This window comes from Rhincodon typus, chromosome 18 (assembly GCF_021869965.1).
Source record: "Rhincodon typus isolate 14 chromosome 18, sRhiTyp1.1, whole genome shotgun sequence".
NCBI lineage: Eukaryota > Metazoa > Chordata > Chondrichthyes > Orectolobiformes > Rhincodontidae > Rhincodon > Rhincodon typus.
This window is the reverse complement of record NC_063349.1, coordinates 47,293,734-47,315,657: the sequence shown is the minus strand read 5'-3', so window position 1 is coordinate 47,315,657 and position 21,924 is coordinate 47,293,734. Positions and strand designations below refer to the sequence as shown.

General features: G+C 43.4%; 1 protein-coding gene across 5 annotated transcripts in view; it reads right to left on the bottom strand.

The window, feature by feature from the left end:
- Positions 1–21,924, bottom strand: part of LOC109912607 (stabilin-2-like) — a 191,243-nt gene that overhangs the window by 103,721 nt on the left and 65,598 nt on the right. For all 5 annotated transcript variants that reach the window (XR_007264039.1, XM_048607479.1, XM_048607481.1 and 2 more), the window contains 7 exons: positions 20,125–20,211; positions 15,053–15,164; positions 14,768–14,948; positions 11,536–11,629; positions 9,475–9,633; positions 7,560–7,655; positions 5,097–5,192 (listed from right to left, as the gene is read on the bottom strand). Coding sequence is in view for 4 of the 5 variants with exons in the window: in XM_048607479.1 (XP_048463436.1) it covers positions 5,097–5,192; positions 7,560–7,655; positions 9,475–9,633; positions 11,536–11,629; positions 14,768–14,948; positions 15,053–15,164; positions 20,125–20,211 (825 nt within the window). In the remaining variant the exon portion in view is untranslated. The remainder of the gene's footprint in view (positions 1–5,096; positions 5,193–7,559; positions 7,656–9,474; positions 9,634–11,535; positions 11,630–14,767; positions 14,949–15,052; positions 15,165–20,124; positions 20,212–21,924) is intronic.

Sequence of the window (21,924 nt, the reverse complement as noted above, 5' to 3'; positions counted from 1 at the left end):
CCAGGAGGGGACATGAGAAGTCTTTAGCAGGTAGGATCAAGGAAAACCCTAAAGCTTTCTATAGGTATGTCAGGAATAAAAGAATGACTAGAGTAAGATTGGGGCCGGTCAAGGACAGTAGTGGGAAGTTGTGCGTGGAGTCTGAAGAGATAGGAGAGGTGCTAAATGAATATTTTTCGTCAGTATTCACACAGGAAAAAGACCATGTAGTCGAGCAGAATACTGAGATACAGTCTATTAGACTAGACGGGATTGAGGTTCATAAGGAGGAGGTGTTAGCAATTCTGGAAGGTGTGAAAATAGATAAGTCCCCTGGGCCGGATGGGGTTTATCCTAGGATTCTCTGGGAAGCTAGAGAGGAGATTGCAGAGCCTTTGGCTTTGATCTTTATGTCGTCATTGTCTTCAGGAATAGTGCCAGAAGACTGGAGACTAGCAAATGTTGTCCCCTTGTTCAAGAAGGGGAGTAGAGACAACCCTGGTAATTATAGACCAGTGAGCCTTACTTCGGTTGTGGGTAAAGTGTTGGAAAGGATTATAAGAGATAGGATTTATAATCATCTAGAAAGGAATAATTTGATTAGGGATAGTCAACACGGTTTTGTGAAGGGTAGGTCGTGCCTCACAAACCTTATTGAGTTCTTCGAGAAGGTGACCAAACAGGTGGATGAGGGTAAAGTGGTTGATGTGGTGTATTTGGATTTCAGTAAAGCGTTTGATAAGGTTCCCCACGGTAGGCTATTGCAGAAAATACGGAGGCATGGGATTGAGGGTGATTTAGCGGTTTGGATCAGAAATTGGCTAGCTGTAAGAAGGCAGAGGGTGGTGGTTGATGGGAAATGTTCATCCTGGAGTTCAGTTACTAGTGGTGTACCTCAAGGATCTGTTTTGGGGCCACTGCTGTTTGTCATTTTTATAAATGACCTGGATGAGGGCGTAGAAGGATGGGTTAGTAAATTTGCGGATGACACCAAAGTCGGTGGAGTTGTGGATAGTGCGGAAGGATGTTGCAGGTTACAGAGGGACATAGATAAGCTGCAGAGCTGGGCTGAGAGGTGGCAAATGGAGTTTAATGCGGAAAAGTGTGAGGTGATTCACTTTGGAAGGAGTAACAAGAATACAGAGTACTGGGCTAATGGTAAGATTCTTGGTAGTGTGGATGAGCAGAAAGATCTCGGTGTCCATGTGCATAGATCACTGAAAGTTGCCACCCAGGTTGATAGCGTTGTTAAGAAGGCGTACAGTATGTTAGGTTTTATTGGTAGAGGGATTGAGTTTCGGAGCCATGAGGTCATGTTGCAGCTGTACAAAACTCTGGTGCGGCCGCACTTGGAGTATTGCGTACAGTTCTGGTCACCGCATTATAGGAAGGATGTGGAAGCATTGGAAAGGGTGCAGAGGAGATTCACCAGGATGTTGCCTCGTATGGAGGGAAGGTCTTATGAGGAAAGGCTGAGGGTTTTGAGGCTGTTTTCGTTAGAGGGAAGAAGGTTAAGAGGTGACTTGATAGAGACATACAAGATGATCAGAGGATTAGATAAGGTGGACAGTGGGAGCCTTTTTCCTCGGATGGTGATGGCTAGCACGAGGGGACATAGCTTTAAATTGAGGGGTGATAGATATAGGACAGATGTCAGAGGTAGGTTCTTTACTCAGAGAGTAGTAAGGGCGTGGAATGCCCTGCCTGCAAAAATAGTAGACTCGCCCACTTTAAGGGCATTTAAATGGTCATTGGATAAACATACGGATGATAATGGAATAGTTTAGGTTAGATGGGCTTCAGATTGGTTTCACAGGTCGGCGCAACATCGAGGGCCGAAGGGCCTGTACTGCGCTGTAATGTTCTATGTTCTATGTTCTATGTTCTATGCCACCTCTCTCACTCATCTCAGAACTCCGTAACCTTGGTCTCAGCTCCGCCCTCTGCAACACGATCCTCAGCTTTCTGACCCACAGACCGCAATCAGTGAGGATAGGTAACTGCACCTCCTCCACAATAACACTCAACACTGAAGCTCCCCCAAGGATGTGTCCTCAGTCCCCTACGTACTCTGTGTACACCCACAGCTGTGTTGGCAAATTCCAAACGAATGTCACCTACAAGTTCGCTGATGACATCACCAAAGTGGGTCGGATATCTAACAATGATGAGTCAAACAACAGAAGGGAGATAGAGGGCTTGGTGACATGGTGCAAAGTAAACAATCTGTCTCTCGACATTGGCAAAACTAAAGAACTGATCGTTGACTTCAGAAAGAAAGGAGGAGAACACACCCCCATTTACATCGACGGAACTGAAGTTGAGAGGGTGAAGAGCATCAAGTTCCTCAGAGTGATGATAACCAACAAACTGTCCTGGACTTCCCACGTAGATGTGACATTCAAGAAGGCACAAGAATGTCTCTTCTTCCTCAGGCAGCTCAGGAAATTTGGCATGTCCACAAGGTCCCTCACCAACTTCGACAGATGCACCACTGAAAACATACTGTCTGGGTGCATAACGGCCTGGTACGGCAACTGCTCTGCCCAGGACCATAAGAAACTACAGAAGGTTGTGTGCACAGTCCAGACCATCCTGGAAGCCAACCTCCCATCCATGGACTCCATTTACATGGCTCGTTGTCGTGGAAAGGCAGCCAACATCATCAAAGGCCTATTGCACCTTGATAATGATCTCCTACAACCTCTTCCGTCAGGCAGAAGATACAGAAGCCTGAACACACTCACGAGCAGGTTCAGGAACAGCTTCTTCCCGGTCATTATCAGACTGATGAATAGACTCTCTAGCCTGAAATAATGATTGATCTTGCTAACGTTGATCTCGCCTAGTGCACACCTTGTGCAATGTATGCCTCTATCTCAGTCTTTTTGATCTGTACATCCTTTACTTACTATGATCTGCCTGTACCACTCGTAATTAAAGCTTTTTGCTGTACTTTAGTACACATGACAATAAATCCATTGATCAATCAAACCTGAAGAAGGAGCGAGACTCTGAAAGCTTGTGTCAATACATTTCCAAGTCAGGATGGTGAGTGGCTTGGAAAGGCTTCAATTACCAGAGGAAGAAACTAAATTTGCAGGACTGTGGGGAAAGGGAGGAGGAGTGGGACTGATTGAGTTGCTGTTGCAGAGTCCAGCCACAGACATGACTGGCTGAATGGCCTTGTTTTGTGCTGTAACCACTCTGTGTTTCTGTGATCTAGCCCTTGCACTTTGATCGTTTTAAGTCAAACTTTACTGAGGACACGGAAGTGGGATTTTAAGCAATCAGGGCTGACTGTAATCGATTATGAGTCAAATTAGATACACCATTAAATGGGAATCACCAGCCACCTGGTTTAGTATGAAGACGATTGGAGAATTCTAAAGTTCCATTCATTGACTGAAAGTTTCAGACTTGAACAGAATGTGTTTTCATTGGAGAAAATAAGCTGAAGGTCAATCTAGGACTGGCTGAAAGGTGTAATGTAGATTTATGGAGAATTTGTTTTAGTCATTCGTGGTTTATGGGCATCGCTGGCTGGGGCAGCATTTATTGCCCACTCCTAAAAGCCCTTGAGAAGATGGTGGTGAGCTGGCTACTTGAATGGTGCAGGCCATGTGCTGTAGGTAGACACACAATGCTTCTAGGGACGGAATTCCAGGATTTTGATCTAGAGACACTGAAGGAACGGCGATATATTTCCAAGTCAGGATGGTCCTTGGCTTGGTGGGGAAATTGCAGGTGGTGGTGTTCCCATGTGTCCGCTGCCCTTGTCCTTCTAGATGGAAGTGGTTATGGGTTTGGAAGGCGCTGTCTAAGATTCTGTCAGAATTTCTGCAGTGCATCTTGTAGATGGTACACACTGCTACACACTGAGCGTAGATGGTGTTGTAAATGGCTTCTTGTGGATGTGGTGCCAATCAAGTTGGACACCTTGCCCTGGATGGTATCGGGCTCCCCGAGTGTTGTTGGAGCTGCACTCATCCAGCCAAGTGGGGAGTTTCCATCACACTCCTGACTTGTGCCCTGCAGATGGCGGACAGGCTTTGGAGAATCAGGAGGTGAATTACTTGCTGCAGTATTTCTAGCCTCTAACCTGCTGTTGTAGCCATTGTGTTTATGTGGCACGTCCAGTTGAGTTTCTGGTCAATTGTAACCCCAAGGATGTTGATAGTGGGGAATTCAGTGAAGGTGAGGGACAGTGGTTAGATTGTTGACTTGCTCGCCAAGCTGGCTTGTTTTTGTTCAGACATTTCATCATCATGTGTAGCGTCATTTCCAGTTTTGTTCTGTATGGGTTTGTATATGTAGCCCAATTCTATATGTTTGTATATGACACTGCGCATCATAACGGACTGGACAGTATAAATTCCAAGTGGAGTAGAACGACATCGCTTCATCGGAGGCCTCACTGATTATGTTACCTAGCATGGTGATGAAACGTCTGAACGAAAACAAGCCAGCTCGGCGAGCAAGTCAACAACCTCACCCACAACCAGAGCTACAAATCTTTGCTAAAACTTTGAAGAGTGGTTAGATTGTCTCTTCTTGGAGATGGTCATAGCCTGGCATTTGTGTGATGTGAATGTTACTTGTCAGCACAAGCCTGAATATTGTCTAGATCTTGTTGCATTTGAACATGGGCTGCTTCAGGGTCTGAGGCGAATCATAGAATTGTTACAGAGCGGAAGGAGGCTATTCAGCCCATCATGCATAGACCAGTTCCTACCACAGGACTGGATGGCCATGGAAGGTGCATTTATAACCTGGACAAACTGGTTGTTAACAATTTACAAATTCTTCTGCTATATAAAAGAAAGAAGATTGGACCCTCTTCCACCATCAACTTTGGATCTAAACTACACCATGTTTCTGAAGAGCCATGTTGCCACAGTGACTCAGGCTCTGGGTACTACCCTGAGCCCCTGAACAAGTGTTCCAATGGCCAGGCACTACCACCCTTCCCAATGCTGCACAAACCACACTTTTCTTTTCATGGTCATTCATCTTGTAGGTTTTATGCTGAACCAAACCCGAAGTGTGAGAGATCTGAATAAGCCTAATACCCCTAAAGAAAATGTTTGAACCAATAACCTTATGAGTGAGCTTACCATCACTGCATTTCCATAACAGATTATACCATTACCATCGTATCCTTTCTGACAAGTGCAGCTTCTTATTCCTGGAGATGTATATGTGCAAGTCGCCTGCCAACATATGTGAAGTAAATCAGCAAATGAACGGTAAAAAGATACACTTTTTTTCTAAACATGAAGAGAATCGTCTCTATTTTGTTGGTGCTCTCCTATAGAGTTTTATGTTTTCCTTTCAGATAATGGAATAGGAAATTGCGACCTGTTTCAGGCCTGCTTTGAAATGGCAGAGACAAGCTTTGAGCACAGCACATTTAAGCAATCTTATGGTACCTGAATAATATCTATCATACTTTAAGAATCCACCAGGCACATAATTAGAAGTATAGAGTATAAATAGTAAGGATTCACACTAAACCTTCATAAATCACTGTTTGTGCCTCAGTTGCAGTGATGTGTCCAATTCTAGACATTACACTTTAAGAAGGATGTTAAGGCATTGGTGTGAGTGTACAGGAGCTTTACTGATATGGTACCTGGAATGAAAGACCTCAGTTAATAAACTGTAGGAGGTTGGGATTGTTCTCCACAAACCAAGTGACTTAATTGGGGCATTCAAAATAATGATGGATTTTGTACTTTTCATGGGAGGTGAGTGTCTCTGGTGAGGCCAGCATTTCTTGCCCATCCTTAATTGCCCTTGAGAAGATGGTACTGAGCTGTCTTCTTGAACCACTGAAGCCCATCTGGTGTAGTTAGACCCATAATAACATGAGGGAAAGAGTTCCAGGATTGTGACCTGGTAACACTGGTGGAATGGTGATATATTCAGGATGGCTGAATGTGTGACTTGGATGGTATCATTGTAGGTACTGGTGCTCCGATGGAGGCCATGGGTTTGGAAGGTGCTGTTGGAGGAGCCTTGGTGAATTGCTGCATCCATCTTCTGGATGACACACACTACTGTCATTGTCCATCAGTGGCAAAGGGAGTGCATGTTTAAGGTAGAAAATCAGGTTCCCATCAGGTGGGCTGCTTTGTCCTGGATTGTATTGAGTTTTTGAGCGCTGTTGGAGCTGCACCAATCCAGGCAAATGGAAAGTATTCAATCACATTCCTGACTTCAACCTTATAGATGGTGGACATTTTTCAGAGATTTACGAGGTGAGTTACTCATAGTAAAATTCCAAGCTGCTGATCATCTCTGTGGCCTGAATATTTATGTGGCCAGTCCAGTTCCGTTCCAGGGCCATGGAAAGCCCCAAGATGTTAATTGTGGGGTATCATCAATGGTAATTTCACTGAATATCAAAAAGGGTTTGTTACATTCTCTCTTGTTGCAGATGGTTATTGCCTGGCACTTTGTGTGGCACAAATAATGTTTGCCACATGGCAGCCCAAACCTAGACATTGCCCAGGTCTTCCTACGTATACCAATTACTTCAGTAACATGTGGAGTTGAGAATTCAAAAGGGACAGTATTTTTTTCAGATGACACTAACTACTTTTGGACTAACTCCAACCGAGTAAAAAGTGCAATTCAGTCTCAAATTCTCCAAGAATATAATTCTGAGTGATCTAATCTTAATAAAGCTTAATACTATTTGTGAGTTGGTGGATGTACCAGAAGAGTGAGACTTGCAAATCACTTTACACTTGTCTGTTGGACTGGATTTGAGAGGACCCATTGATAAATTTGGAATGTGGGCGGGTGGGATAAGAGGCAAATATGAAGGGGGAGAATGTAGTGCCCAAGATTGATGTAAAGGTGGGGGATAATTTCCCTCTGCTTTTGGCTCTATTCCAACAAAAAGACTTACCTGTTGCCTCTGAGGACCCCTGATTTAGCTGCTGTAGAGCCCGAAATCCAGTCAGAGTTCTGAGTGCTTCAGGCTCCGAATGCTTTAAACAGACTTCCCAGAAATGGCCATAGGACCTTCAATGTGATCAGCAATGGGGTCCTTGCACTCATTTCAGGCAGATGCCAAGGCCACCTAAAGAAAAAGGCTCTTGCGAAACTAGCCAATCAGACGTGCACAGCGAGCTTTGTCTCTTCGCTAAATTGCTCATCGTTGCACCCTTTTTAAGCTACATATCCATTGCACTGGCATTGAAATTATGCTGCTGGGAATTCTGGTTAGCATGCTTACCCATCCTGATGAAACAAGGGGGTATAATTTTAAAGTGGAAGGCAGGAGGTTTAGAGAGGATTTGCAGGAAATCTTTTTCACCCAGAGGGAGGTGGGGTTGGGGATGCACTGCCGGGGAGTGTAGATGAGACGGGGAAACTCATAAACTTTAAAAAACTATTGGATGAGCACTTGAAGCATCATAACATTCACGGTATGGGCCCAATGCAGGAAAGGGAGACTAGTATAGGTAGGAGTATATCTTTGGTGATACAGACCTGATGGGCTGAAGGGCTTCCTCTGTACTGTATGATCCTAGAACTCAACAGATTCTAACATCAAACCAACTTACCAGATAATGGCAGCCTCCATTGTATTCCAAACAAGGATTTATCGGCTCACATTCTATGCCATTACCACGGAAACCCTTCTTGCACTCACAGTCACTCTGTTGATAAATGAAAGTCTCAATAAAATTTGTGCTTGTATCTACTATTGTTGAAGTTGCTTTCATTCCTCAGAGCTTTGAGTATAGGAGTTGAGACATCATATTGAGGTTGTATTGGACATTGGTGAGGCCTCTTCTGGAGTACTGTGTGCAGTTCAGGTCACCCTGTTATAGGAAGGATATTATTAAACGGAAAGGGTTCAGAAAAAAAATTACCAGGATTTTGCCGGAAATGGAGGGTTTGTGTTATAAAAATAGGTTGGATAGGTGGCACTTTTTCACTGGAGCGATGGAGGTTGAGAGGTGACCTTATAGAGGTTTATAAAATCATGAGGGGCATAGATAAGGTTAATAGCAAAGGTCTTTTCCCTAAGGTGGGGGAGTTCAAAACTAGGGGGCATATTTTTAAGGTGAGAGAAGAAGGAGTTAAAAAGGACATGTGGGGCAACTTTTTTTTATGCAGAGTTTTTAGTGTGTGGAATGAACTGCCAGAAGAAGTGGTAGATGTAGGTGCATTTACAATGTTTAAAAGATATTTGGATAAGTACATAAATAAGAGGAAGGATATGGACCAAATGCAGGCAGGTGGGGCTAGTTTAGTTTGGGAACATGGTCAGTGTGGACTAGTTGGGCCGAAGGGTCTGTTTCCATGTCGTATGACTCTATGACTCTGTAACTCATGTAAAATGGGGATCACTTGAAATAGAAGCAGAATTCTGGTGACTTCTTTTGTTTGCAATGTTCTTTTGAAATATTAATTTCAACTTCAATTACGACTACGGCAACTTCAATTACCATTCAACACAGGTTTTGTTGTGAATTTTTGAAAACCATCTTGGTGTAATCATAAAGATAAGGCATCAAGGAGGAAAAGAGCGTTTCTTCTGATGGGAGAGTTTGGAACACGGCGTAACATAAAAAGAAACTACTGCAGACATTGGAAATCTGAAATAAAACCAGAAATTGCTGGTCTGCCAGCATCTGTGGAGAGATGTTCTAAAGAAGAGTCATACTGGATTTTAAACATTAACTCCGTTTCTGTCGCCTTAAGATCTTGGGATCATTATTTCTGAATAAAAATTGCTCACTTAGAACTGAGCTGAGGAGAAATTCTTTCATGAAAATGGTGGTTAACCTTTTGAATTCTCTACCTGAGAGAGCTGGGGATGCTCAGTCATCCACTACACAGAGGTTCAAAGCTAAGATCGATACATTTTTGGGCATTACAGTGAGCATGGAATGAGTATTGGGAAGATAAGTGGAGTTAACTAGAAGGTTTGGCCTGCTGCAAATGGTCTTTCCAGAATGGCTAAAGGACCTTAAAGATGATCAGAAATAGCCTCCTTGCATTAATTTCAGGTGGATAACAGGGCTGCCTAAAAAAAAATGGCTCTGACGAAACTTGTCACAAACACACCCACAGTGCCCTGGTAAATTGGTTGTTCTTGTGCCCATTTTGTGCCTGTGCATCAGACACATTGGCACTGAATGGTATTGCCATTATTAATGAGAGGGAGTATGTTTTATTACACTGTTCGGCCCTATTCCAGCACTCAGTCTCCCCTGCACTACTGCAGTAGTGAGACCAGGGGAGCTGCATCATTAGAGGAGCTGTATTTCAGACGTGGGATGGCGGGGGGCACGGTGGAGTGCGAGCAGACACCTCCATCTGTCCCGCTCATTATTACACTCACATCTTGTAATGGCATTTCACCTCCCAGGCTACAGAATCGAGAGTGGGCCATAATGGACCCTGGAAAGGAGTTGACAGTGTCAACGAGAGGACAGGAAAATGAAGACAAGAATCATGTACATTTACCTGGCCTGGCCCCAGGTAGATGCAGTTCGCATCGATGTGACATCCTCCTCGACTTTCCAGCAAGCAGTTATTGATTTCAGTACAATCCTCGCCATTTCCTGTCCATCCGGGTAAACATCGACACAAATATGACCCCGTTCCCGTAGTTATACATTCAGCCTGTGGGTGAATTGTGCACATTAAAAGTTTATATTGACAAATTGCATTGCATACTTAATGTGGTGGGGTGGGAGCGGTGTTGGTAAGCTTAGAAAAGTTTTTTTTACCATTATTTATTCACAGGATGAGGGCATCGCTGACCAGGCCAGCATTTATTGCCCATCCCTAATTGCCCAGAGGCAATCAAAAGTCAACCACATTGCTGAGGGTCTAGAGTCACATGTAGTCACAGATCAAGTAAGGATGGCAGTTTCCTTCCCTGAAGGACATTAGTGAACCAGATGGGTTTTTCCCCAATAATTGATATTGGTTTCATAATCATCATTAGATGACTCTTTAATCCAGATTTTGTTTTTAACTGAATTCAAATTTCACCACGAACCATGGCGGGATTCAAACCCAAGTCCCCAGGACATTATCTGGGTCTCTGGATTAACAGTCCAGCGATAATACCATTGGGCCATCACCTCCCAACAGTACTGTCAACAAATCTGGTGATGGGAGTGTGTTCCAGTTCATGAGGGGTTGCTATAGCAACATGAATGTTGTAGCCTGGAACAATGGACGGTAGAGGCTCCCATTCTCTTCCAGCACGTGGTTGACCAGGAATCTCTCCCACCCTTAGTGTTTGCCATTGCCTTATGTCATGAGGGTTTCCTCAACTGTTACAAACATACCTCATTTGGCCATCAAGTCTGGCTCAGAGGCAGGAACACTACCCACTGCCCCATCTGGGCTCCTCACTCTATAAAAACCTATAAATGCATAAATCAAGCACATGAATCAACTTAACTGTGCTAATAGAAGCAGAGACATTTTCAGTGTAATTACTGGCAGCTTTCTTACAACTGCACTTCTTTAGGTGCCTGCTGTGTGCCACTGCGACTGTCACTGTCCCTCTTATGCTATTCCATATGTCCCCCCCGTGCTCTTCATCTCTGTTACTGACCGCTTCTCTGTCACACGTTCCTCGCTGTCTCCCAAACCCTCTGGCCAAAGTAACTTTGACAATAGCACTCCATTATGTCTTGATGCTCACTGACAGCAGACTCCCCTCCCCCAGAAACGACTCCAATGGCAGCTGGACGTGGGTGTGGATCACCGCTCACCCTGCAGACACCGTGACACAGAAACCGAATCAAACTCCCCACCCCCTCCACCGTTCCTCTCCCCGACCCATCAGAATAACGCGGACAGAGAGAAACTGCCTGTTGCTGTTCCACGTGGAGTGAAGGGCTCCAGTAGGGGTGTGGGAGGGGTTTAGTACTAAGAGTAATACTGACTGGTAATCAGCAATTCCTTATCATCACTGTCACACACTCATCAGGCAGGGTTACCAACTTTGGTTTGACAAATCCTTGGAGTTCTTCTTCACACAATGTGAAGACTAGATCTAACCAACCCCCCACCCCCAACCCCCACCCTACACCCCGCTGTGTCAATCTGCATTTCTCCCACCTACCCCGCTTCCCGCATCATCATTTTCAATTGTCAAAAAACTAAAACATTGAAGGAAAACGAAAAGGCACCTGATGTTTCTCCCTCCGATGTGATAATAAGACGATAAAATACAGGAGCAGAATTAGGCCATTCATGCCAACGGGTCAGCTCTGCCATTTGATCATGACTGAAATGTTTTTCAAACCCATTCTCCTGCCTTCTCCCCAAAACCCTTGATCCGCTTACTAATCAAGAATCTATCTATGTTTTAAGTACACTCAATGACATGGCCATGGTAAGGTTTAGGGTTGGGTTAGGGTTAGGGTTAGGGTTAGGGTCATCTGCAAATTTAGCAACAATGCCCTCAGTTCCTATGTCCAGGTCATGGGACAAATTAATTACTGGGGTTATTATCAGTGCAAGAATTCATAACCATCAGCAAAAACAGTCAGTTCTACTCACATTGCGATTGCAGCCACCTCGATCTGGCTGACGACAGACACTCGCCTCCTCGCAGTAGGATCCATCACCTTCAAAGTTTGGCTTGCAAACACAGCTAGACGGATATCAAACAGCAGCCATTTAAAAGTGAAACCATACCTTGAAGTCAAATGGTTTATTATGTTCGCGATCGCTGTTGACAGAATTGACGTTTACAGTAATTACTCAACTCTCGCTGAGCTCAGCTGTCAATGCCCCATCTTTGTGTCACAAGGTCGTGGGGAACTTTGCAGAAAAATCAAATCTGTGCTCTTACGGAGTACTGAGGAAGTGCTGCACTGTCAGATGACCGTCCTTTCTGATAAAATGTAAAAAGTGGCCCCTTTGCCCTCCCAGGTGAATGTAGTTGATCCCATGATCATAATTTTGGAGTTGGGCATGTGGGAATACTGCAGCAAGTAACTCATCTCCTGACTCCCCAAAGCCTGCTCACCATCCAGAAAGCACAAGTCAGGAGTGTGATGGAATACTGCCCACTTGCCTGGATGGGTTTTGCTCCAACAGCATTCAAGAAGCTTGACACCATCCAGGACAAAGCAGCCCATTTGATTGGCACCACATCCACAAGCATCCACTCCCTCCACCACCGACGCTCAGTAGCAGTAGTGTGCATTAACTGTAACTATAACTTGCACTGCAGCAATTCACCAAGGCTGCTCTGATAGCACATTCTGTGACGTCTACCAACTCGAGGGACAAGGGCAACAGAAACATGGGTACAACACCCCTCCTGGGTATAGATGCTGAATCTCAGTTTAAAAGCACTGGGGGTGCATCCACACCATAGGGATTGCATTGGCTCAAGAATGCAGCTCACTGGTAATTCCTTCATCATCACTGGGTCCAAGTCCTGGAACTCCCTCTCTGATGGCGCTGCTGGGTTTAGCCAGGGTGACCAGGAAATACTTTGGACTAGGACAGTGTCAGCAGGGGATTGGGAATAGCTGGTGTTATGGAACAGTGACAGTATGGGAGGAGTAGGTGGTGGGGTTTGAGGGCTGTCGACCCTCAGAGACTTGGCCACTGGGAAGTTGACGCCAACTGCTCAAAAATACGGGACAAAGAGTGACCCGGCGGCAGACTGCTCGGAATATTCAGGACACACGCCTCAAATATACCACTGTCTCAGAAAACCTGGGGCGTTGGTTGCACTGGGAACATCTTCGCCACGTTGACTACAACGGTTGCCAGCGGAGGTGGTAGAGGCGGGCACAATAGCGTCATTTAAGATGTATCTAGACAGTTACATGAATGTTCAGGGAGCAGAGGGATACAGATCCTTGGAAAATAGGCGACAGGTTTAGATAGAGGATCTGGATCGGTGCAGGCTTGGAGGGCCGAAGGGCCTGTTTCTGTGCTGTAATTTTCTCTGTTCTCTGTTCTTTGGTTCAAGGCGGTAGCTGACCACCACTGTTCCCTCTTTGCTGGCGATCGGCGTGCTGATGTGGATTGCTGCATTGACTTCTGGTTTCAGAAGTTGCCACCTCACTCAGACCTTGGAGTCCACACAGAAGAGAAAAAGATTAGAGGGATCTCTGCTGACCATAACCTTCTCAAGGGTAATTAAGGGTAGGACACCTAATTAAAATTTAAAATATCAAAAAAAATTTGTACTGCTAGCCATATTTAAAACAAACTGTTCTGAGTAAGGGTCACTTGACCTGGAACATTAACTCTGATTTCTCTCCATAGATGCTGCAAGACCTGCAGAGCGTTTCCAGCAATTTCTGTTTCTGTTTATAAAAAAGCTGAACCTGTTCACTTTAAAGTTACAAACTATCCTAATTTTACAAATTTTCTACCTGTACTTCTCTAATGCTGGCTTCTTGAACACCTTAGATTTTAACGACTTCACTATTGTGCGTAAATCTTCCATTGCCTGAGCCCCAAGCTCTGGACTTCCCTCCCTACAGCTCTCCAACCCTCTACCTCACAGTCCACCTTCCACACACTCTTTAAAAGCTATCATTATAACCAAGTTTCATTTCCTCATGTGGCTTGATGTCACTTTTTGCTTTATCATGCTCCTATGAAGCATCGTGGGGCATTTCATTATATTAAACTTGCTACATAATTGTAAACTGTCATTTTTGCTGTACTTCTAACAGGCTAAAATCTAACTAAAGGACTAATACATTTGTGACACCTTGTCGCATTGTTGAAATACCCCAAAAAAAGCATTTGAGTGGCTCAGTAGTTAGCACTGCTGTCCCACAGTGCCAGGGACCTGAGTTCAATTCCACCTGCGGGTGAATATCTGTATGGAGTTTGCACATTCTCCGTACATCTGTGTGGGTTTCCTCTGGGTGCTCCAGTTTCCTCCCACAGTCCAAAGATGTGCAGGTTAGATGGATGGCCATGCTAAATTGTCTACAGAGTGCAGGTTAGGTAGATGAACAATGGTAAATATGGTGGTTGGGTCTGGGCAGGATGTTGTTTGGAGGGTCAGTGCAGATTCAATGGGCCGAATGGCCTCTTTCTGCACTGTAGGGATTTTATGATATTTCGGGCATAGATAAAGTGAATGGCCAAGGTCTTTTCGCCAAGGTAGGAGAATTGAAAATTGGAGGGCATAAGTTTAAGGTGAGAGGGGAAAGATTTAAAAGGGACTTGAGCGGCAACTTTTTCACACAGTGGGTGGTGCACGTATGGAATGAGCTGCCAGAGGAAGTGATAGAGATGGGTACGATTACAACATTGAAAAGACATTTGGTCAGGTAAATGCATAGGAAAGGTTTAGAGGAGTATGGGCCAAATGCAGGCAAATGGGATGAGTTCAGTTTAGGAACCTGACCGGCAAGGATGAGTTGGGCCTAAGGGCCTGTTTCCATGCAGTATACCTCTATGGCTCTATGTCTCTAAATTTTACCACTTGTCATTGATGACATGGGGACAGTTTGAAGACATTAGCTCGCCAAACTCTCAGGAACGAAAATAATGTCCAAGTGAGCCTAGAAACAGGAATCCAGGAGGTCTGTGGCGAGTGGTTGGAGGATGGATGGGGCACAGAAATAATTTCTGACTCTAAATGGCTAGGCCTGTGGTGCACAAGGTATTGGAGATTGGGTCTCATTGTCACTGAAGGCACTTCGTTCCAAATGAGCACACTGGGAGGGGCTCTAGTCTCTCTGTTTTCTCAAGATTATGCCTTTCACATTTGTTAATGTTTCTCCGACGCTACAGCCATCAATACCTGAGTGTCCCATTCTTATATTCGCAGTTGGCATGGGCATGGCAGAACTGAACACTGGGTCCGCAAGGCATGGTCTGTCTCTCACAGAAGACACCACTGTATCTCGACGTGCAGGAGTTAACCTTACAGGCTCCGTTGCCAGTCACGCTGTTGTCACATTTCCCATGAACACATCGGCAGGCTACAACAAGGTTAAAAAGAAAGACCAGCTTGAGAGCTCAGTGGAGATGGTAATTGAGGCTGTGTGCATTATTATGTAGCTCAAGCCATCAGGAACAGACTTACTTTGGTCACAGTTTGGTCCATATTTGTGAGGGTGGGAACACAGATGACACTTGGAGCCTGTGAATTTGTCATCGCAAAGACATGTGCCATTTCCATCCAAACCATCTACACACTGAAGCAAAACAAAATAGGCACAAATTGATGTTAGAATTTGGAACTTATCACCACAAAGAATCTCTGAGGTGAAAAGCCAAGACTCATTTGAGGGGAAGTGAGATAAGTAAACGAGGGACAAAAGGATGTAAAGATGCTCAAATAGGATTAAATAAAATAGGAAGGGAGGAGGTTTGTAGCAACCCTGCTTTCAGTGTTGAGGAGAGAATGCTACAAGCTGTGTTGCCATCTTGATCTCACTGAGGAAAAGAGTCAACAGATTGGAGAGATTTTGAAAAGTTTGAAGACAAACTTTGTAACCCCATTTTAATATTACACACAAATGGTATGAGCTCAGAAGATGGAGATTCTTGATCAGTATGTAACCACATCGATACATCCAGGTCCATCCTATGAATTTGGACAACTGAAGGATGAGTTAAGATTTTCTCAGGCTTGAGAGATCCTGCAGTGAGAGCACATCTGCTGAGAGAGGAGAAACTTACTCTCAGAAAAATATTGACATGTGCAGACGCTCTAAAGTTGTTAATCATCAGCTGTAGCACATTAATGGGAGAACAGATGAGAACAGTATTACATTCCAGGCCAAATGAGAACAACATCATGGGAAAAAAGGAAGACAGATTTGCAGAAGAGCCAACAGAAAGATCAATGCCCAAGAGTAGGATGTAAATATTGTGGGGGACATTACATAAAAAAAAGGAAAGATAGTTTAGCATCAGGGAAGCAGCATTCTAACTGCAAGGAATGGAATAACTTTGCACACAAGTGTCTGGCTAGGAAGAAGCAACAAAAATCATATAAAGATGGATGCTGGAGTGATGTCAGTGGCCGATTCACTCTCTGCCATAGAAAACGTTGGACATTTCAGGTCTGAATAGTAAATGGTGTATTCCTGTTAGAAGGATAACAAGTAACATGATATCATATGAAGAGAGATTGAACAGTTTAGGTCTATACTGGCTAGAGTTTGGAAGAATAAGAGAAGCTAATTGAGGTACATAAGATGCTAAAGCGAATTGACAAAATAGCACTGAGCAGATATTTCCCCTTGCAGGCAATCTAGAATGAGAGGTCATAGTTTTGGGATGTCTTTTAGGTGTCTTTTCCCTAGGGTGGGGGATTTCAAGACAAGGGGGCATATCTTTAAAGTGACAGGAGAAACATTTAAAAAAGGCATGGGGGCATTTTTTTGTGTGTGGAATGAACTTTCAGAGGAATTAGTGGATTTTGGTATAATTACAATGTTTAAAAGATGTTTGGATAAGCCTATGGATAAGAAATGTTTGGATGGATATCGGTGAAGCACAGGCAGGTGGGATTAATTTAGTTTATGGTCAGTATGGACTGGTTGGACCGAAGGGTCGATTGCCATGCTGTATGACTCTATGACTCTATGAAAATAGATGGCAGAGGTAAAATGGAGATGAGGAGGAATTACTTCACTCAAAGGATCATAATCTTTGGAATTCACTATCCCAGATTACGGTGGATGACATCACAGTGAATAAATTTAAGGAGAAGGAAGACAGACTTTTTAAATCAACCTCTCCCCTTGCCTGACCATAGGTTAAATTCGCCACCAGTTGTCTCTCTTTCTAATAAGAAAGCAGCCTTACAGTCCAGCAGGACTGTGGTGGCTTTACTTTTACTACGTTAATATGCAGAATGAGATGATTGCCGTATGGGGAAAGGTTGGACAGGCCAGGCCTGTATACGCTGGAGTTTAGATAAACAAAAAGAAAGGTTTTGGAGTAGATTTGTAGCTCGGGTTGTGGGTGTTGAGGTTGGTTAGCTCGCCGAGCAGGTTTGTTGTTCCGCAGACGTTTCCACGAAGCAGGCTATTAATAAACACATTGAACTCGAACCCATATACATTCCACTATGGAGGAAACCCGGAAGTGAGGCAATCCATCACAACGGACCCCAGAGTTTAAAAGCCAGGTGGGAAAACACACCCCAGAGTTTAAAAGCCAGGTGGGAAAACACACCGACGCTTCATCAGAGGCTGCACTGAGGATGTTACCAAGCACGGTAACGAAACGTCTGCGGAACAACAAACCAGCTCGGCGAGCCAACCAATCAAAACAAGATGAAATTTTATTGAAACATATATATAGGAGTTGGGATGTTATGTTACAGTTCTATAAGTCGTTGGTGAGGCTGCACTTGGAGTATTGTGTACAGTTTTGATCACTTTGTTACAGGAAAGACATAATTAAACTGGAAAGTGTGTAAAGAAGATTTACAAGGATGTTGCCAGGACTAGTAGGCCTGAGTAATAGGGAGAGGCTGGCCAGGATAGGACTTTATTCCTTGGAATGTAGAAGAATGAGGAGTGACCTTATTGAGGTGCATAAAATCATGAGGAGTATAGAGAGAATGAATGCATATAGTCTTTTACCCAGGGATGGGGAATTGAAAACTAGAGGGCATAGGTTTAAGGTCAGAGGTGAAAGATTTAAGATGGACCTGAGGGGCAACTTCTTCACGCAGAGTGGTGCATATATGGAATGGGCTGCTGGAGAAAGTGGTTGAGGCAGGTACAATAGCAACATTTAAAAAACATTTGGATAGGTACATGGATGAGGAGGGTTTGGAGGGATATGGACCAAATGTGGGCAATTGGAACTAACTGTGTGGGCACCATGGTCAGCACAGACCAGTTTGGGCCAAAGGACCTGTTTCCATGCCATATTACTCTATAACTCTATATAATATCCTGAGGGATCTTACAGGGTAGATGTCAAATAAATGGCTCCTCTTGAGAGAAAATTTAGAATATGGAATCACTGATTAAAAATAAGGGGTCACACATATCTAAAACACAGATTAGACAATTCTTTTTTTCTCTCAGAGGTTCAAGAGCTTTGGAACACAACTCCTGAAAAGGCTGAAGGAACAGAGTCCTTGAATACTCTTAAGGCATAGGTAGATAGATTCTTGTTAAACAAAGGAGTGAAAACTTTTCAGGAGTAGGCTGGAATGTGAACTTGAGATTACAATCAGATCAGTCATGATCCAGAGCAGGCCTGTGGGCTGAATAAACTACACTTGTTCCTATTTCTTATGTTTATACCTATCATTCCCATTTCTTATGTTCATGCTGCTGAGAGCAGAACTCCATATGATACAAGCTCCGTGTCTCTTTACTTTTTGTGTTTTTGTTTTCAAAAACAGTGGACTAAAATGACAAGGAGCTGTTTTAAAAGCCAGTGTTTTGTAAGGGTGCTACTCATTTTGAAAAGCAATTAAACCTGACACCCATTTCAGGCATTGTGTGAATAACTACTTGAACAAGTTGTCGTTCAAGTTTGAGTTGCAGATGAAGAGGAGCTAAGGAGTTCTGTATTCGGATGATAAGAAGTTGATTGGTTTTTGGAGTAGTGACCAGTTATTGATGACAGAGTATTTTCGTTTGCCAACAACTGTGTAATTGGTTATTGGGTGGATGATAGCTTGGAACTGGAAACAGGCTCCAGAAGTGCTGAAAGAAAGACGGAGAAAGAGAGAAGAGAAGGAGTGTGCAGATCTTGTCCCAGTGCAGATGCTGCTTGTTTCTGCAGTAAAAAAAAAGTCTGTTTCAAACCTGTGGAAAACCAGTTACCTTTCCTGAAGCAGTTGCTGTAAACTGTGATTGTTGAATTGTTAAATCAGAGGCATTTTCCAAGTAAATCAGTCACTCTGTACTTTTCACAAATCAGTAGACACTTCTAGAGAAAGGCATTGTGTGTGTGCCTGTGTGTGCGTGGGTGTGTGTGTGTGTGTGTGTCTGTGTCTGTGTGTGTGTGTGTGTGTGTGTGTGTGTGTGTGTGCATGCAATACGGAGATTAGAGTTTTAGTTATTAGCATTACATAGCAATGGTTTATATCTGTTTGCTTGTAGCTATAGTCTAACTACCTGTAATAAATAACAATCCTTGATCAGTACAGAAATCTGATCTGTGGCTTTCTATCAACCTTGGCCTGAAAGTCATGGAAATTGGGAAGCTGTGTGTTCTTAAAAAAAATTTAACATTACGACTCTGGGAATAGCAGGGCTTGATTTATGTTCTGCTACTCAGTGGGTCCTAACAATGAAGAAAATTTCAGTGTGAAATCTTTCAGATTCAACATGAAGCAACAGTTTGACGTTCTCTAGAACCAGAATATCAACCTAGCAAAGACATTGAATCTGAAAGACTGCATCTTGCTCAAAACAAAAAGACTAACATTGTAGTATCTGTCTAAGTACCTCAGGCAATAGTGATGAAAGAATATCCTGAAAGCATCAAGGAACCTCCTGTTACTATGAGGCTATTGGGCACATTGAGATGATGTAACAGCGCAAAATGGTTGCTTGTACAAAAGAACTAGAGCCATTATCTCTCAGGAGGTGAGGAAAGAGATGCTGAAGCACGTTCCTGCAAGACATCGAAGGGGGTTGAATCTAGTCTGAGGAAGGCAAGAGAAGTGCTTTACTGGTCAAACAAGACTAATGAGATTCGGAACTACATCAGCTTGTGTAGTCGCTTGGTGTTCATTACAAGCAAAGAGCCACTTCATGATATACAACAGACAATGGATGAATATTGGAATAGACCTCTTCACCCTTGTTATGTTGACTATTATTTTGATTACGGGGAGTTAGACTGGTTAACCTGAATGACTATCAGTAATTTTGTAGAATGTGTGAAAGGGTATATTGTGATAAGTGACAATGGCAGAAAACTCATGAGTGAAGAATTCAAGTGCTTGATTAGGATTGGGAAACTCAGAACCAAACATCATCCTAACACCATCCCCAATCAAATCAGTCATCTTGGTCCTAAATGAACAACTTCTTCAGAAATTATGGCTTCTGGTCAAAGACTCGTCTACAGGGGAAAACAACCTTTCCACATTTCCCCTGTTAGGTCCCCCAAGAGACACTGGATTTATAATTCACATTAAGAAATGCTTCATTCTGTAATTCTTACCTGACCATTGCCTGAACAGGGATTTTGGAATCCTCCTGGACATTGTCTGCAGTCTGGACCATAGAACCCTCTGCAGCATTTTGGTATCTAGGAAACAGGTCAGCAAAGCTGTTGAGAAGAATGGCTATACTCTGCAAATTGGCAAGATTCAGCTTCTTGGTGATGAAGCTGAAGGTTCTTTCATAGAGTTACAAAAAACAGGCTTGTCAAGCATAGTTTCTTTCATAAATCCATGTTGACTTTGCCCAATCAATTTGCAATTTTCCAAGTGCAGTTGTCACATCATTTACAATAGATTCTAGAATTTTCACTCCTATGGATGTAAGGCTAACGGGTCTGTAGTTCCCCAAGCTAATTAGTCTATAGTATCCTCTTTTTCTCTCCCTCTGTTCTTAAAAACACTTGCAAGGAAGCATGATCTCAGCATCTCAGAAAGATGATCCCTATTGTATCAATGCTCTCTTGCCACCCCATTCAACACTGAGATCGTTGGGTCCCAGTCAATTTTCAGTCCCATTAGTTTGTCCAGTAATATTTCTTTCTTCACCAAGACTAAATTTTTTCAGTTCCATATTGTCACTAGTCCTTCAGCTCTCTGTTATTTCTCAAAGATTTCTTGGGTCTGAGAAACTTATTAGAACGAACAACTGCCCAGGCTCTGATGCGCTTCATCCTAGGGTCTGAAGGAAGTGGCTGCTGAGATAATGGATGCATGAGTTTTAATGTTCCAAACGTACCTAGATTCTGGAAAGATCCCATCAGGTTGAAAAATAACAAACTGAACACCTCTATTCAGAAAGAAGGGAAACAGAAAGAAGGAAACTCTAGGCTGACCATCTGTCAGAGGGAAAATGTTGAATTCCATGATAAAAAGGTTACAGGAGGAGACTTGGAAAATCTCAGCGCAATTGGCACAGTTAGCATGGTTGTATGGAAGGAAAATTGTGTTGGACTAATTTATTGGAGCTCTTTGAGGAAATAACAAACAACATTGATAAAAGGGGACCTATAGATATGGAGTACTTGGATTTCTAGAAAGCATCCAGCGAGTTGCCACATCAAAGGTTACTACACAACATAAGACCTTATAGTGTATGGAGGAATAGCATGAATAGAGGATTAGTTAGCTAACAGGTTGCATAAATGGGTAAGTGGAGTACCATAGCAATCAGTGCTAGGACATCACATATTTATAATCTGTGTTAATGACTTGGATGAGGCAATGGTTGCTAACTTCGCTGATGACATAGGTAGGAATGTGAGCTGCAAAGAAGCCATTCAAAGTCTGCAAATGGACATTGACCAGTCAAGTGAGTGGTCAAAAATTTAGCACATGGAGTAATATTCAGAAAAGTGAAAACAGTTGCTCTACTTTGGCATCAACATTCCCTCTAAGCTGTATGGCTGCACAGCCTTGCAGCTGCCCAGAGGTCCCATGCATGCCAATCAGCAAGCTGACACATTGACTTCTGCATGCAGAAGTCGTTGCTGTGCTCAGGGGTTTGCACAGTGGAAAAAATTTCGAGGCAATCATAGCTTGGCAGGAACAATAAATAAAACATATGATTTAAAATGGACAGAGTTTTTTTTATTCATTCATGGAACTCTGTGACGTAACAAGTAATTAGAAAGGCAATGGAATGTTGCAAAGGCATTGGAATATAAAAGTACGGACATTTTACTGCAACTGTTTAGGGCCTTGGTGAGGCCATAACTGGACTACTATGAGACAACAAGGTGTAGAGCTGGATGAACACAGCAGGCCCAGCAGCATCAGAGGAGCAGGAAGGCTGACATTTC